Source organism: Nesoenas mayeri (assembly GCF_963082525.1).
Source record: "Nesoenas mayeri genome assembly, chromosome: 1".
In the NCBI taxonomy this organism is placed as follows: Eukaryota; Metazoa; Chordata; class Aves; order Columbiformes; family Columbidae; genus Nesoenas; species Nesoenas mayeri.
This window is the reverse complement of record NC_137541.1, coordinates 152,650,587-152,663,359: the sequence shown is the minus strand read 5'-3', so window position 1 is coordinate 152,663,359 and position 12,773 is coordinate 152,650,587. Positions and strand designations below refer to the sequence as shown.

General features: G+C 46.4%; 2 protein-coding genes across 2 annotated transcripts in view; one reads left to right on the top strand and one right to left on the bottom strand.

Moving 5' to 3' along the window:
• The window catches only part of COL4A1 (collagen type IV alpha 1 chain), a gene marked incomplete at both ends in the record, with an annotated part of 132,487 nt that extends 125,077 nt beyond the window's left edge, over positions 1-7,410 (bottom strand). Inside the window, one exon of the mRNA XM_080363190.1 lies at positions 7,348-7,410. Coding sequence (XP_080219316.1) covers positions 7,348-7,410 — 63 coding nt within the window. The remainder of the gene's footprint in view (positions 1-7,347) is intronic.
• A 703-nt stretch (positions 7,411-8,113) lies between these two features.
• The window catches only part of COL4A2 (collagen type IV alpha 2 chain), a gene marked incomplete at both ends in the record, with an annotated part of 147,662 nt that continues 143,002 nt past the window's right edge, over positions 8,114-12,773 (top strand). The window contains 2 exons of the mRNA XM_080363860.1: positions 8,114-8,157; positions 8,295-8,355. Coding sequence (XP_080219986.1) covers positions 8,114-8,157; positions 8,295-8,355 — 105 coding nt within the window. The remainder of the gene's footprint in view (positions 8,158-8,294; positions 8,356-12,773) is intronic.

Here is a 12,773-nt window from a genome sequence, read left to right as displayed (position 1 = left end):
ATTACTTTGATAATTTCTTCCGCCAGTTCCCTCTCAGCCATGTTGAAAACCTTCATCTCAGAACGCTGCCTCTGTCACTGCTACCAAAGGATGAAAGCCACAAAAAGATGAAAGCAAATGAATTATTACTTTGCAATTTGTTTACTCTGCACCCTTGACAGAAGCACTTTGTGTTTTGTCCTTTACATTGTTCTGTTGAAGATGCACACCCTTCCTCAGACTCTGCAAAAGGCTGTTTGCCAGCAGCAGTAAAGGTGAAGGCAGCAGCAGTGTGAACAGAGAGAAAAGGCAGAGGAAAGGAGGGGAACAGAGGATGTTTAGTAGTTCTTCTCTTGGATCCACCCAAAAAAAAAACCCTAACCAGCATAAAATTCCGTAAAAGTAGATTAATAGCTTTGCTGAAGACACAGTTACACTTTCTACTAATTAGTCTGGCATAATGTTAATCAGGTTGACACAATGGCAAAGGCCATATCCAGGCCTTTCAGTACTTAAAAGGGTCCTATAAGAATGATGGGGACAGACTTTTTAGCAGGGTCTGTTACAACAGGACAAGGGGTAATGGTTTTAAACTAAAAGAGGGGAGATTCAGGCTGGACATGAGGAAGAAATTTTTTACAGTGAGGGTGGTAAAACACCAGCCCAGGTTGCCCAGAGAGGTGGTAGATGCCCCATCCCTGGAGACATTCCAGGCCAGGCTGGACGGGGCTCTGAGCAACCTGGTCTAGTTGCAGATGTCCCTGCTCACTGCAGGGGGTTGGACTAGATGACCTTTGAGGGTCCCTTCTAACCCAAACTATTCTATGATTCTATGATAATGTTGGAAAATCTTGTGTCATTTATTTCAGAATATATGTGAGGACAATATCCTTTTGCTACGTTAGATGAAGGTAACATAAGAAAAAATAAAATTAAAAACAAAAAAAATAGAAACCCCATATTTTTCCAACTTTTTTCTGGCTCCCTTCATTTCACCTTTGGTCATGTCTTTTTTTATTATCTTGCTGTAATGCAATTCAGGCCAAGAAAAATGAGTGTTTTTTGCAGGCTATGAGGCAAGGCTGACTCATCTCCACCCTGGCACATTCCCAGGCTCCCGGCTCCCGCGGCACCTGCTGCCGGCTCCTGCACCACAGCACCTTGCTCCTGTGCCTGCACCCCTGGCAACATCCCAGCATGGGGATAAAAGCAGGGCTACAATTCTCATCAGAACCCATATGTATGAGTTTTCAGATGCTTGATGAATTGGCAAATCAGAGGTGAAAAAGGGTATCTCCTACCACCACCACACACTCAGCGAAGAAGAGTTAATACAACCTTCAGGCTTACAATGGTTTTTGCTCATGTTGGAAATTAAGAGGTTTCCTAAAAAATACATATTTGAGATATTAGATCAATCAAAGTGGTAATAAGTGAATCCAAAGCCTAACACAGTATAGCAGAACTACATCGGACTGGAAGCTGAAATCCTTTTTAAGTATGTACAACTGTAGTTTGGTTTTTTTGTTGTTGTTTTTTTTTTTCCAATTTAGAAAGTTTACCCAGGCTCCTCTTTCTGTAAGAGAACATGTCAAAGTAAAGGAAGATTAAACAGACAGTGTTATGATCATTGAAACATTTACTCAAACCTGCTTACTCATATACATATATTTTTCTCAATACTAAATAGAAACTTAAAGCTAAAATGGACATAATTTTTTTCTGATTGAATCTTCGATCATTCTTTGTCTGTTTATACATGCCAGAGGGTAACAACAGACAGTGCTTTTTTGCACTATCTACTTATACTCTTTATAAAGAATACATTTGCCTTCTTTACTGCAAGCCACTTCAGATTAGAATGGCATAATGAGAGACATTGGCATACTGACCTTTTAACTTGTTCTGTATTTTACTTCCACATTGTCCAAGATACTACTATATAAAGACTCTTGGAGGGCTAATGCCACATACTTCTCTGATGTATTAAATCACCAAGAATCATTCCAGCCAGTCACAACCCAGAGAAGTGAAAAATTTGTCTTCCCACAAACACTGTTAAATTGCAGCAGTACTTCACATTTTCAGCTGCTTTCTAGAGGTTGCTATCCCAGTCACGTCACAGCCCATGCCCAAATTCTTCCCTTTAACCAAATTTTGCAAGGTGTTAAGAGCCTTTGTGATGGTAAAATCAACGGAAATTCTGGGAAGGGAGCACTATGTGACTTTTAAACACTGATGAAGTAAGTCAATTTATTCTCATGTTGAGGTTGTTGAATCTTCCTTTGTTTAGTCTAGTTCTATAAAAAGAACAATATTCATAAGCCTATCCCTAGAGATGGTTTCTGATATTTTTAAACAATTGTCTTAGCTGCCTGCAGCGGCTATCCTACATTTCTCTATGTGAACAAGGTAACTGACGGTATGTACATCCAGCATAACCTCAGGCATTACATAACCCAGGATTTTATACGCCAAACAGACCAGCTGCTAGGAAACACCACGGTAGTCCTGCAGGCATTTGATACACACAGACGCTCAGAAGCGAAAACTGTGCTACTTGGCATGACGGTCCAGGAACGCACTTGCGCGTGCTGACGCTCAGCAGCTGGCCGCAGGAACGAAGTTCACCAAGATGAGTCAGGGATGGCTGCTCAGGGAGGCTCAGGGACAGCGTTCTCCAACACAGCTGGCAGCAAACAGGTATGTGTTCCCAAAACAGCCTGCCCTTCTCTCCTGACTCCAGCACCTTGTGCCGTGATGCTGTAGAAGAGGCAGTCAGAAGGAGAGACAGGGAAAGTGGGCAGGAAGGACAGCAGGATGGGATCCTGGGAGCAAAGAGGCATCAGGTTTGTTCCCTTTGCTCCCAGACATGCCCATGCATTTTGCTCAGTATATATATTGAACAAATGACTCCCCACTTGTAGGGGTGGACAGGCAAACCCACGACTGCTGCTTCCCCTGCAAGTGCTCCTCACCTTGGACCGGAAGGCCACCTCCCTGCCCACGCTTTCATGGCCCTCTGTGGTGCACCCTTGGCCATCCCATGTTCTCATACCCCTTCCTGACAAGCCACCTCTCTCCAAAAGGAAGAAAAGGGAATGCTGTACTCTTTTTCAGACCCTCTTGCACCCTGCCACAGCCTGACAGGGGAAACCAAACTCCATCTCCTACTCCTCTGTGAAATCTTGTAGCCCAAGAGGTGCTTAACTTACTGGAAGTCATTTGGGTCTCTCCTTCTGGCCTCATTTTCTGAATTGAAGTGACCATATCTCCATCCTGAACTAAAACCCATCACAGGTTGTTAGATGTGCTCTTGGTATTGACAAGTCCTTGAGGACATTCAGGGACAAAGATGTCCAGTAGTCTTAGGGGACAGGTCTCTCAGCATCTAAGACAGTGGCAGCCCTAGACACAAATGGCTGCAGAAGGCAGGTGCCCAACCCAGCCTGACTTCATTAGTAAAACCACACCAAGTGAAACGCTGCCAGTCATCCAGACTCAGTCATATGACCTCTCTTCAGTGACACACCAAAAGCCCAAGGCATTTCTTTTATCTGCTCTAGGTTTATCTGCCCTGTACTTATTCATCTCAATAAACTACGTTTTTTAGTGAAAAAGGAACAGCAAATCTGTTCACACTAGTTGGAAGCAATTTATTTTTTTTGCTTTTGGCCTACACTCACACGTCTCTGACTGCAACCCCAAACACAATTTAAAAATAGGATGGGTGACATGGGGAAGGTGTGAAGGTGATACAGCAGAGCTGCCTCTGCCCAGAGATGGACACAGCACCAGACCCCAGACAGGGCTCACCCAGGGACAGGAACCTCCTGGCCTTCCACCAGTGTGTCCCCAGCTGCCACCACACGCTCAGCTCAAACAGCACTGGGGGAATCAGCATTGTGGAAAAAATTATGCATGCTTTTATCACTGTTTTGGCCTGCCTTCTCCTAGTAGCTGGAGAGAGTTTGCCCTTAGCTTTGCTCCAGCTCCTGTTTTGGCAACACTAAAAGGGGAACAGGAGATGGTTTGGGATCTTGGAGAGACCGCTAAGCCCACCACCCATCAGCAGTAGACAGGTCATCTCCTCCATTCCCATGGCATTACATGGCAGCCAGCGCACTCGTGCCAAAGGCAACTTGCCCTGGGGCTCAAGCACAGCCAGAAGATCTTACTCTGTTGCAGAAAGCACAAGGACCAGCACTGCAGAGGCAACCACAAGGTACCGAAACATGAAACCAGGATTTCCATGGCATTGTCATCTCTCAACCAAGCAGTACTAATGTTAGGAAATGGACTTTTTTCAAAGGAAATGGCAGCCTGAAAGTGTCAGAAATGAGATCCCCTGCAGAGAACCATCAAAACAAGCTTCTCCTGTAACTGTCTCGTGGGAGCAGTGCCTCAAGCCTGACCTGGAAACTTCTTAATCTACTGCCCTGTCTTCCACTCTGCTCTCCTTACAATTTGAAAATTAGTCTTCTGACAAGAACATAGAACAGTACAAAAGCCTAGATTAGCTATAATTAGCATTTTAATTATAATTAGTTGATGTAAAAAACACTGAGCTTCCAGTGCAACATCTGGATGCACTTTAAAGGTGCCACATTACAACCTGTGGCAGCTGCCATGGAGCAGCTCCCTTTTCTGTACTGAGACACATGATCCTGACATTAGCTGGCTCAAGTCTGGCTTTGCTACTTCAAATGCTTCTGTGAGAGCAGACCTTCCAAATCTCCTTGTATGTATTTAATCACAGATATGTCAGAGATAAAAACAATTTTTCACTCTGCCAGCCCTGTTACACTGCAGAACCACCACCCCCAGCACGGCACGAGCTGCTTCTGCTACGTTTGCATTCACAGGCACGATCTCAAGTACCTGCACAACCACAATGCACATATGAAGAAACAGTTTTTCCTGTGAGGGTGACCAAACACCTGCACAAGTTGCCCAGAGAGACTGAAGAGTCTGTGTCCTTGGAGACATTCAAAAAACTGGCTGGACATGGCTTTGAGCAGCCTGCTGCAGTTGGCCCTGGTCTGTGCAGGGCATTGGACCAGATGATCTCCAAGGTACCCTCCAGTATCAGTGATTCTGTGATGAAGGCCATAGGACAGTTAAGAATATGAAAAGACTGTGGCTGCACAAATAATACATATATTTTATTTAATCTACCTGATACAAGCTATTTTGGGGAAGGAAAGAACCAGCATCGTATTTTGCAGAACAGCAGTTGCTCCATTTAGCCTATGGCAAACAGTACTGCATAGAACCTTGCCTACCATGCAGTTTTCTGCTAACACAACCCCTCTTGAAATGTAAACAGGGGGAACTAATTCTTCTGAGGACAATGTAAGCACTGGGCCAGCTCTGCCAGCTCTCCAAAAACAGAAGAGGTCCTGCCCAGGTGTATAGTGGATCACACCACCCAGCCATGATCACTCAGAGGCATCAGCCTGGCTCAAGGACCTCCAAAGAGAAGCTCCTCAACCACCAGCCACTCCTGGTACACTACAAGCCAACAGCAGCCTCCATCGCCTTTTGGGTAGTTGCTAGTGACAGGCAACAGCGTGGAGCTGGGGACAATGCCAGCAGAACTGAACTGACTGAAAGGCCATCCATGTATGGCTGAAAGTTTATCTAAGGCAACAAAACTGCAAGGAGCTAATACTTGTGTTTCCCAGTGGCGCTGATGAGGAACTGTAAATCTGCAGTCAGCATAGCATAGTTATGGTTAATTAGGAGGATAACTTCATAATATAATTAACAGCTCCAGAAATCTTAATAGAACAATTTATCCAGTACATTAAAGACACTTCTAAAATAGAGCCTCTTCAGAGTTGCTACAGAAGACCTTCAATAGTGTAACTGATATTAAAATTTGTATCTTCTTTTGATAAGCACATCTTCCCTATGTAGTTTTCTGTCTTTGACATGACTGTCATGATTTTACCCAATTACTTTACAGCACAAGACAAAAGCACATCTCACAAACTGACATTTATACTTCCAGGAATACCAAATTCAGAACTCAAACATGAATAATTTACTTCAAAATATTTTAATTAATTAAAATTAATTATATCCTGAAAGGAATACAGTTTAATCAGCTTAATGCCACATGATGAGTGAATCGCCTAAGAGGTGCATCACCAAGTGATTTACATCAGTCACAATAAACCTGATATTATCAGCCTAGGAGCAACAGATAAGACACCAGAAGTTCAGTGCATTTCTTACTTCAGCTGATTCAAGGCATACATACTATCCCCATGGTCACACAGAGATACCATAATTCATTATAGAACTTAATTCCATCTGAAACTGCAGAAAAAGAGTTTAAAATAACCATTTCCCATACTTCCTTTACTGATTAAAATGCTAATACAAGATCTTACATTTATAGCAGGAAGTACGACTAAAATCCATCTGCCAGTGCCCACTGAAGAGTTTTCTGCACCCCTGAACTTCACTGCTCCAATATCAACCTAACCAAATGCAAGAAACCAAAGAGACACGAAAAGATGACCTATTTCAAACTATTGTGTCCACTGCCCTTTACTTAGAGGTACAGAGGGAACTGCACAAATACTTCAGGAGCGCCAGGAAAGAGTCCTTTAACTTAAGGACAGCGGATAGCTAATATCTCAGTGATAAAATTAGCTCCCTGAGCAAAACTTTCAGACTACTTGCATACTTTCGATTTTAAATGTCTGTGGCTGAATCTGGCTCCATCGGGAGAGGTGCCAGCACTCAGCTTCAACTAACCATTATCATCGGAATCCTTCCTGCTCTCCAGCCTACTGCCCATCGCGGGGGTCAAAGGCAGCGAGCACCCACTTGGAGTCCAAGCAACCAGCCACTTTTTCCTTTCCTTTCCTTTCCTTTCCTTTCCTTTCCTTTCCTTTCCCTTCCCCTTCAGGAAAGCTATTTTTTTTTTCAGTGGAAACACAACTTGCTACTTCTAGGTCCCGGGTGTGTGCGTGCTTTATGTTCCCTCCCCAGCCAGCGGCGCTCCTGGCTGACCCGTGGGAGAGCGAAGGGCGGCGGGGCCGGCCCGTCTCCCAGCGCTAACCCGCACCCCACCGCCAGCCCGTGGGGAGGTCGGGGCCCCACGCGCGGTGCCGGCCGCGCCGCCCCGCACCCGCGGAAGGGCAGCCGGGCATCCCCACCAAGCTCACCTGGCCGCTCCACCCTTCCGAGAGCGGAGGCCCCGCGCAATTCAGTCAGGGGCAGAGAACAGAAATGGGGGCTCACCGCGCCGATCCCCGCGGGCACCCCGTCCCCTCCCCGCGCGTCCCCGGGAGAGGGTCCCGCGTGGCACCCCGTCGCGCAGCCCGGGGGAGCCGCCCCCCGCGTACTCACCGCGGCAGACACGGCGCTGAGCTCGGCGCTCAGCAGCAGCCCGAAGCCCAGCCAGAGCCGCATGCTGCCGCGCACCGCACCGCGCCGTCGGTCCCTGGGCGGCGGGGCGCCGGCGGCTCAGTGTGGGGCTCCGCGGGGCCGGCCCCACATGCGCGCCTCTCCCCTCCGTGGCGGCCGCGGCGCCTGCAATGCCTCGGGGGCGAGGGACTAGCCGCGCCGTAACCGATGGGCGGCGGCAGCCCCCTCTCCTCCCCCCGGGCGGGGACCCTGGGAGGGCGCAACCTCGCCCGCTCCCCGCCGGCCGCAGTTCCTCCTCCTCCTCCCCGCCGCGGGTGGGTGGCGGGCCGGCGACGGGGGGGTGTGGGCGGAGGGGGGGCGGCGCGCCGCTTCCTCGCCCCAAACTGCCGCTGCCGCCCGGAGGGCACGGTAGCGCGGCGCGCAACGGTGCGGAGCGGGCGCGGAAGGGGCCGGGGCAAGGGAAGGGGCCGGGGACACTGGCTCTGCCCGGCCCGTCGGGGTCCGCGCCCCCGCGGGTAGGTGCGCGCCGGAGGGACGCCGCTAAGCGCGACGCGGGGAGCGGCGCCACCTCTTCTCCTTCCCCGTCCCGGGATCGGCCCGGCCGGTGGGGCCGCTCCCCGCCCCGCCGAGCCCGGAGACCTTCGCCGAGGGGACCGGAGTTACATGCGGGCTCTTCTTTGCCTTGCAGGGGCGGCCGTCCGGCGGGAGGAAACCCTGAGCCGAGCCCACGGGCAGGGAAGGAGCGAAAATGGACATCTCGCAGCTTCCCAGCGCACGTATTTTTGTTTGTCAGTAAGTAATTCCGCTCGGCAGGCTTTTGGAAATAACTGCTTTAAAGTGGTATTGTCACCTTTAACTGCAGAGTTTCATCACGTGCTTGTTTTGTGCTGGCTTAAAACAATCTTGTGCTTATTCACCTTTCCCTGCAGGGATCTGGGGCTTCTGCTGATCCTGATGGAAGTCGTGCTGTCAGCCGTCAAAGTGGATGCTGTAAGTAAAATGTCTGGGGACTTTTACTGAGGAGAGAGCGGGGGGAAAGGCAGTTTCCTTGGTACTAGAAAGTGAGGAACTGCTTTTTCTTTTGCTGGATGGCTTATCTATCATTCAGTTAAAAGAAACAACCAACAAATCATCTCTGCAAGCTTTACAGATTACTGCCTTCAACAAAATGATCTTTAGCAGAGAAGCATGAGGCTTCAGTGTCAGGTTGTTGGAAGTATTCCTCTATTACTTTTGCACAGATTGGGCAATTTGTTAAAGTGAGAGCAAAGGAAGCCCCACAGCTGCTTCATTTTCATAAGAAAAGCACCAAAAATACAGTACTATAGGTACCAGAGACTACTTTGGAGAAGTTAACCTGCTGATGAAGTATCTTCAGTTAAGTACAGACCTCGTCTGAGGACTGAGAAGTTGAAGCTATGGCTAATTTTTACAAACCAGAGGCATGTTTATAAATAAATTCTTGTTTAAATTAAATTTTTAAATCCAAAAATAGGTAAGTTAGGTGCTATATGGGTGGCTGTGTCTATCCACTTGAGGTGTTGATGTAAACAGAAGTTATTAAACTCTTGGGTCATTGCCTCAAGGATGTGAAGGAAATGAGTGATAACATACAGGAGAGTGCAACATTTGGGTGTTACAAAGCTTGCTGAATTTAATGGAAAGATTGTCATTAATGCGAGTAGGCTCTGGATCAGGCCTGAATACAGCAGACTAACAGGTTGCTAAGACATGGTTTGTGGCCGCATTGGTCAGCCACCAAATGTGGGTAACATGGTCACGTGCAAGTGGGACTCTGGTTACATTATTTTCAAAAGCTATCCTACTCATATGTTAATCCTACTGTCTGCAACTCTCACCCCTTTTTTTATGACTTTGTACTCTCATAGATATCTGATGTGGTTACATCTTTGTGGTGAGATGGCATAATATGTTAAGGAATGGGAAGTACTAGGGCTTTTGCAGCAGGAGTTGTGACACATGACAATTCTGCACTCACGCTGCAGCTGGCAGGGAGAGTTTACCTGTGGGTCTGCGTGGCTGGTTGGTCTCTTCACATTGTGGCTGAGCAAGAGGTGGTGAGCTGGGGACCCACAGCCCCATGGGAAGGGACACGGGCGAGGACCTCGAGTGTCACGTGCTACATTTCTTTGCCATGTTTTCATAGATGCATCATTCTGCTGAGTAGCACTAAATGGACCACGTGCTATTGAAACCAGAGCAGGCTGGTGATAACGCGAGTGTTCTAGGCCAAGTAATGACATCACTGGGATCAGTTGACATAAAAAGGAGGCATTTTTGGTATGATCCTTCCTTTGAAGAAGTTGTGCTGTAGCGTGCGTAGCATGATACCTGAGCTTCAGCTGTAGCTTTGCTAATTCATTCTCCTTCATGTTCTTGCTTGTAGACTGCAGGCTGTGGCGTTAATGCAGAGCTATACTGAAGAGGTGTTGGAGCTGCATCAGTTAGTGGGTGCAGTCTGGTCATGGCTTCTTGAATTGCCACATGCTGGTTTTCCCAGAGTATCTTGGAAGAGAAAATTGGCCTGCTTGAAGGTCTGATTTCCCTGATTTAACAGTTCCTAAGGTGGGGGCTGCATAGGAGATGGAACACTCCAATGAATGCGAGTGGGAAAGTTTGGTCACGTTTCCATGAAAAACTAGAGCTGCATTGCCACCAAAATATTTATCCCATTTTCCACCCATATGCCACTCCCTTCCCTTGGCCAGCACACATCTTTCTGTAGTCGTGTGGTGAACTGAATTGGAAAATTACTTGTTTAAACTAATCAGTCTCAAGTAGAGAAGAGGGGTGAGAGCTGACTTCAGCCTGGATCAGATCACCACTTGTATTCATAAAAACTTGGGCTGGCACAGGACTGGGAGCAGGCAGCTGGGGGTGAGAGAAGCAGAGGGCTTGCTCCTTGTGGTGACAGCTCTGGTCAAGTGTGTTTGCAAAGTGACAAAGTATGAGAAGCAGCAGCACCTGAGTAATGGCAGGTGCAGTCCTATTCTTTATATTGTAATCCTGTTTGTCACATTGAACCTTCTACTATTTGTTACACAGATAAATGTGCTTATGTTATGAAGTGCTTTATTAGCTTTGATTTAAAAAATACTGTGAATGAGTGAAGTTTATGGGACTAGACCTTAAAAGTCATGGTTCTGCCTGTAATGAGACAAGCAGAGCAGCTGAGCTTGACAGCCATATATACGTGAATGACTAACAGCTGCTAGAGATAAGTGGTGTTATATGAGTGAAAATGCATATAGGAAGAAACCAGGATGAGATTAAGGAGAAAGCCAGAAAGGAGGGAGAGAGAAAGAGGGGAACTTGGAGCATTTGAATGGAAGTCTTGCCTGGCAGACTGCTGCGAGCTGTTAGGGAGACAGATGTTTCTCAGTAGAGAAAGAAGCGAGAGGAAGAAAAAGGAGGATGTTTAGGTTATCTGAGGATTGGGGAAGAAGAAATGGTGCCTTTGGGGAGGGGAAAGGATGCTGGTTGCAAACTTGAAGAGAGCTAAGGAAGAGTCCCTGGATGGAGATGCAAGTAGAGACAGCCAGATGGAGTGGATCAGGCTCCAGTTATCTTTAGCGCTTTTTGGCATACACTGGCAATGTTAAAGCCCCCAAATAACTTCGGAACTATTCTAAATTGTAGATTTAAATCTTCATCTGGCTTAAATAAAATTAAGTTGTGTTAAATACCCAAAGTTTGGCCAAGTTTGCAGATTTCTTCTCCCTCTTTCTCGCTCTGCAAATATATTGCATCCAAAATATAATCCTAGGATTTGGGTTTTTTATTTTTCAGAGAGGATATATCATTTGATAATGCTGATTTTTTTTTTTTCCTTTTGTCGTTCCCAAAGCTCACCTCTTCCTAAGTAGTTTTGTGACATTTTATAACTTTACTGATGCCCCCTTAGTAAATACTTTAAACTGTCCCTAAGGAAAACAACTTTTTAAAAAAAGTTCTATTCTGATGGGAGCAATGGAATCCCAGAAAAGAAGAGAATGATTGCCAGATTAAAGAAACAAAAGTAAGAGAGAACAAGTTAGAATAACATTTGCAAAAATACCTACAAGTAAGAGATGATAGCTGATGTATAAAAATGAGAACATACATAGATATATAGAGAGGTTTATGTAGAAAGAAAACAGAATCGAAGTAATGCATGAGATAAAATTCTCATGGCTTCTGTGACATTGTAAGGGATATATTAGGGGGAATGTCATCAAAGGCGGAGAAGCAGCAATTCTTATAAAAAGAGGATAAAGCCAACAATGATATGTACTTCTTTCTGTAGACTTCATTGTGAAATCAAATTGCTGACATGAGTGCCTGAGTTATTTCTCTAAGTTAAAATGTGTCAATACTCTGTGACTATCTTACATCCAGGTTTTCCCAGATGGGGCCTGTTTTATTCCATCTGGAAAATTTTGTCTGGTTGAAACTGGAGGACTTTTTACGTTAACGCAGGATTTCCAGGATGAAAGAAGCCAGGGTGGAGTAATCACCTGCTGAGCATGTCCACTGTGAACACATGCATTAAGATGGCAGTGTGCAAAATGAGATAGTTACGGCATGCATGCTGCCCAGGTGATCTAGGAATGAGTCGTCAATTTGACGTATTGATTTCTTCTGCTGAATTACTTAGTGCATGAAAAGTAAATGCCTCTTCCTGGAAATACCAGACCACCTACCTGCGCACTGCTTCAGAAGGGATAGGTGAGGAGGGAGAGGAGGTGGGGTAGCCATGTATGTTAGGGAGGGTTTTGATTGTTTGGAACTTGAGGGTGATGATAGGGTTGAATGAGAATAAAGGAGAAGGGCAACAAGGCGGACATCCTGGTGGGGGTCTGTTGAAGGATAAAGAGGCAGACAAAATATTTTGCAGGCAGCTGGGAAAAGTCTCCCGATCACTAGCCCTTGTTCTTACGGGGGACTTCAACTTACCAGATGTCTACTGGAAGTACAACACAGCAGAGAGGAAGCAGAGCAGTCTAGGAGGCCTCTGGAGTGTATGGAAGACAACTTCCTAGCACATCTGCTTAGTGAGCCTACCAGGGAAGGAGCCCCCCCGCATCTGTTGTTTGTGAATAGAGAAGGGCTCGTGGGCAACGTGTCGGTTGGAGGTTGCCTTGGGTATAGTGATCATGAAATGATTGAGTTGCGCCAAGGAAGATTTAGATTGGATATTAGGAAAAAATTCTTCACGGAAGGGATTGTCAGGCATTGGAACAGGCTGCCCAGGGAAGTGGTGGAGTCACCGTCCCTGGAGATATTTAAAAGATGTTTAAAAGGCATTTAGATGAGGTTCTTAGGGACATGGTTTAGTGCTACAGTTAGGTTAGGTTATGGTTGGACTCGATCCTGGGGGTCTCTTCCAACCACAGTTATTCTATGAT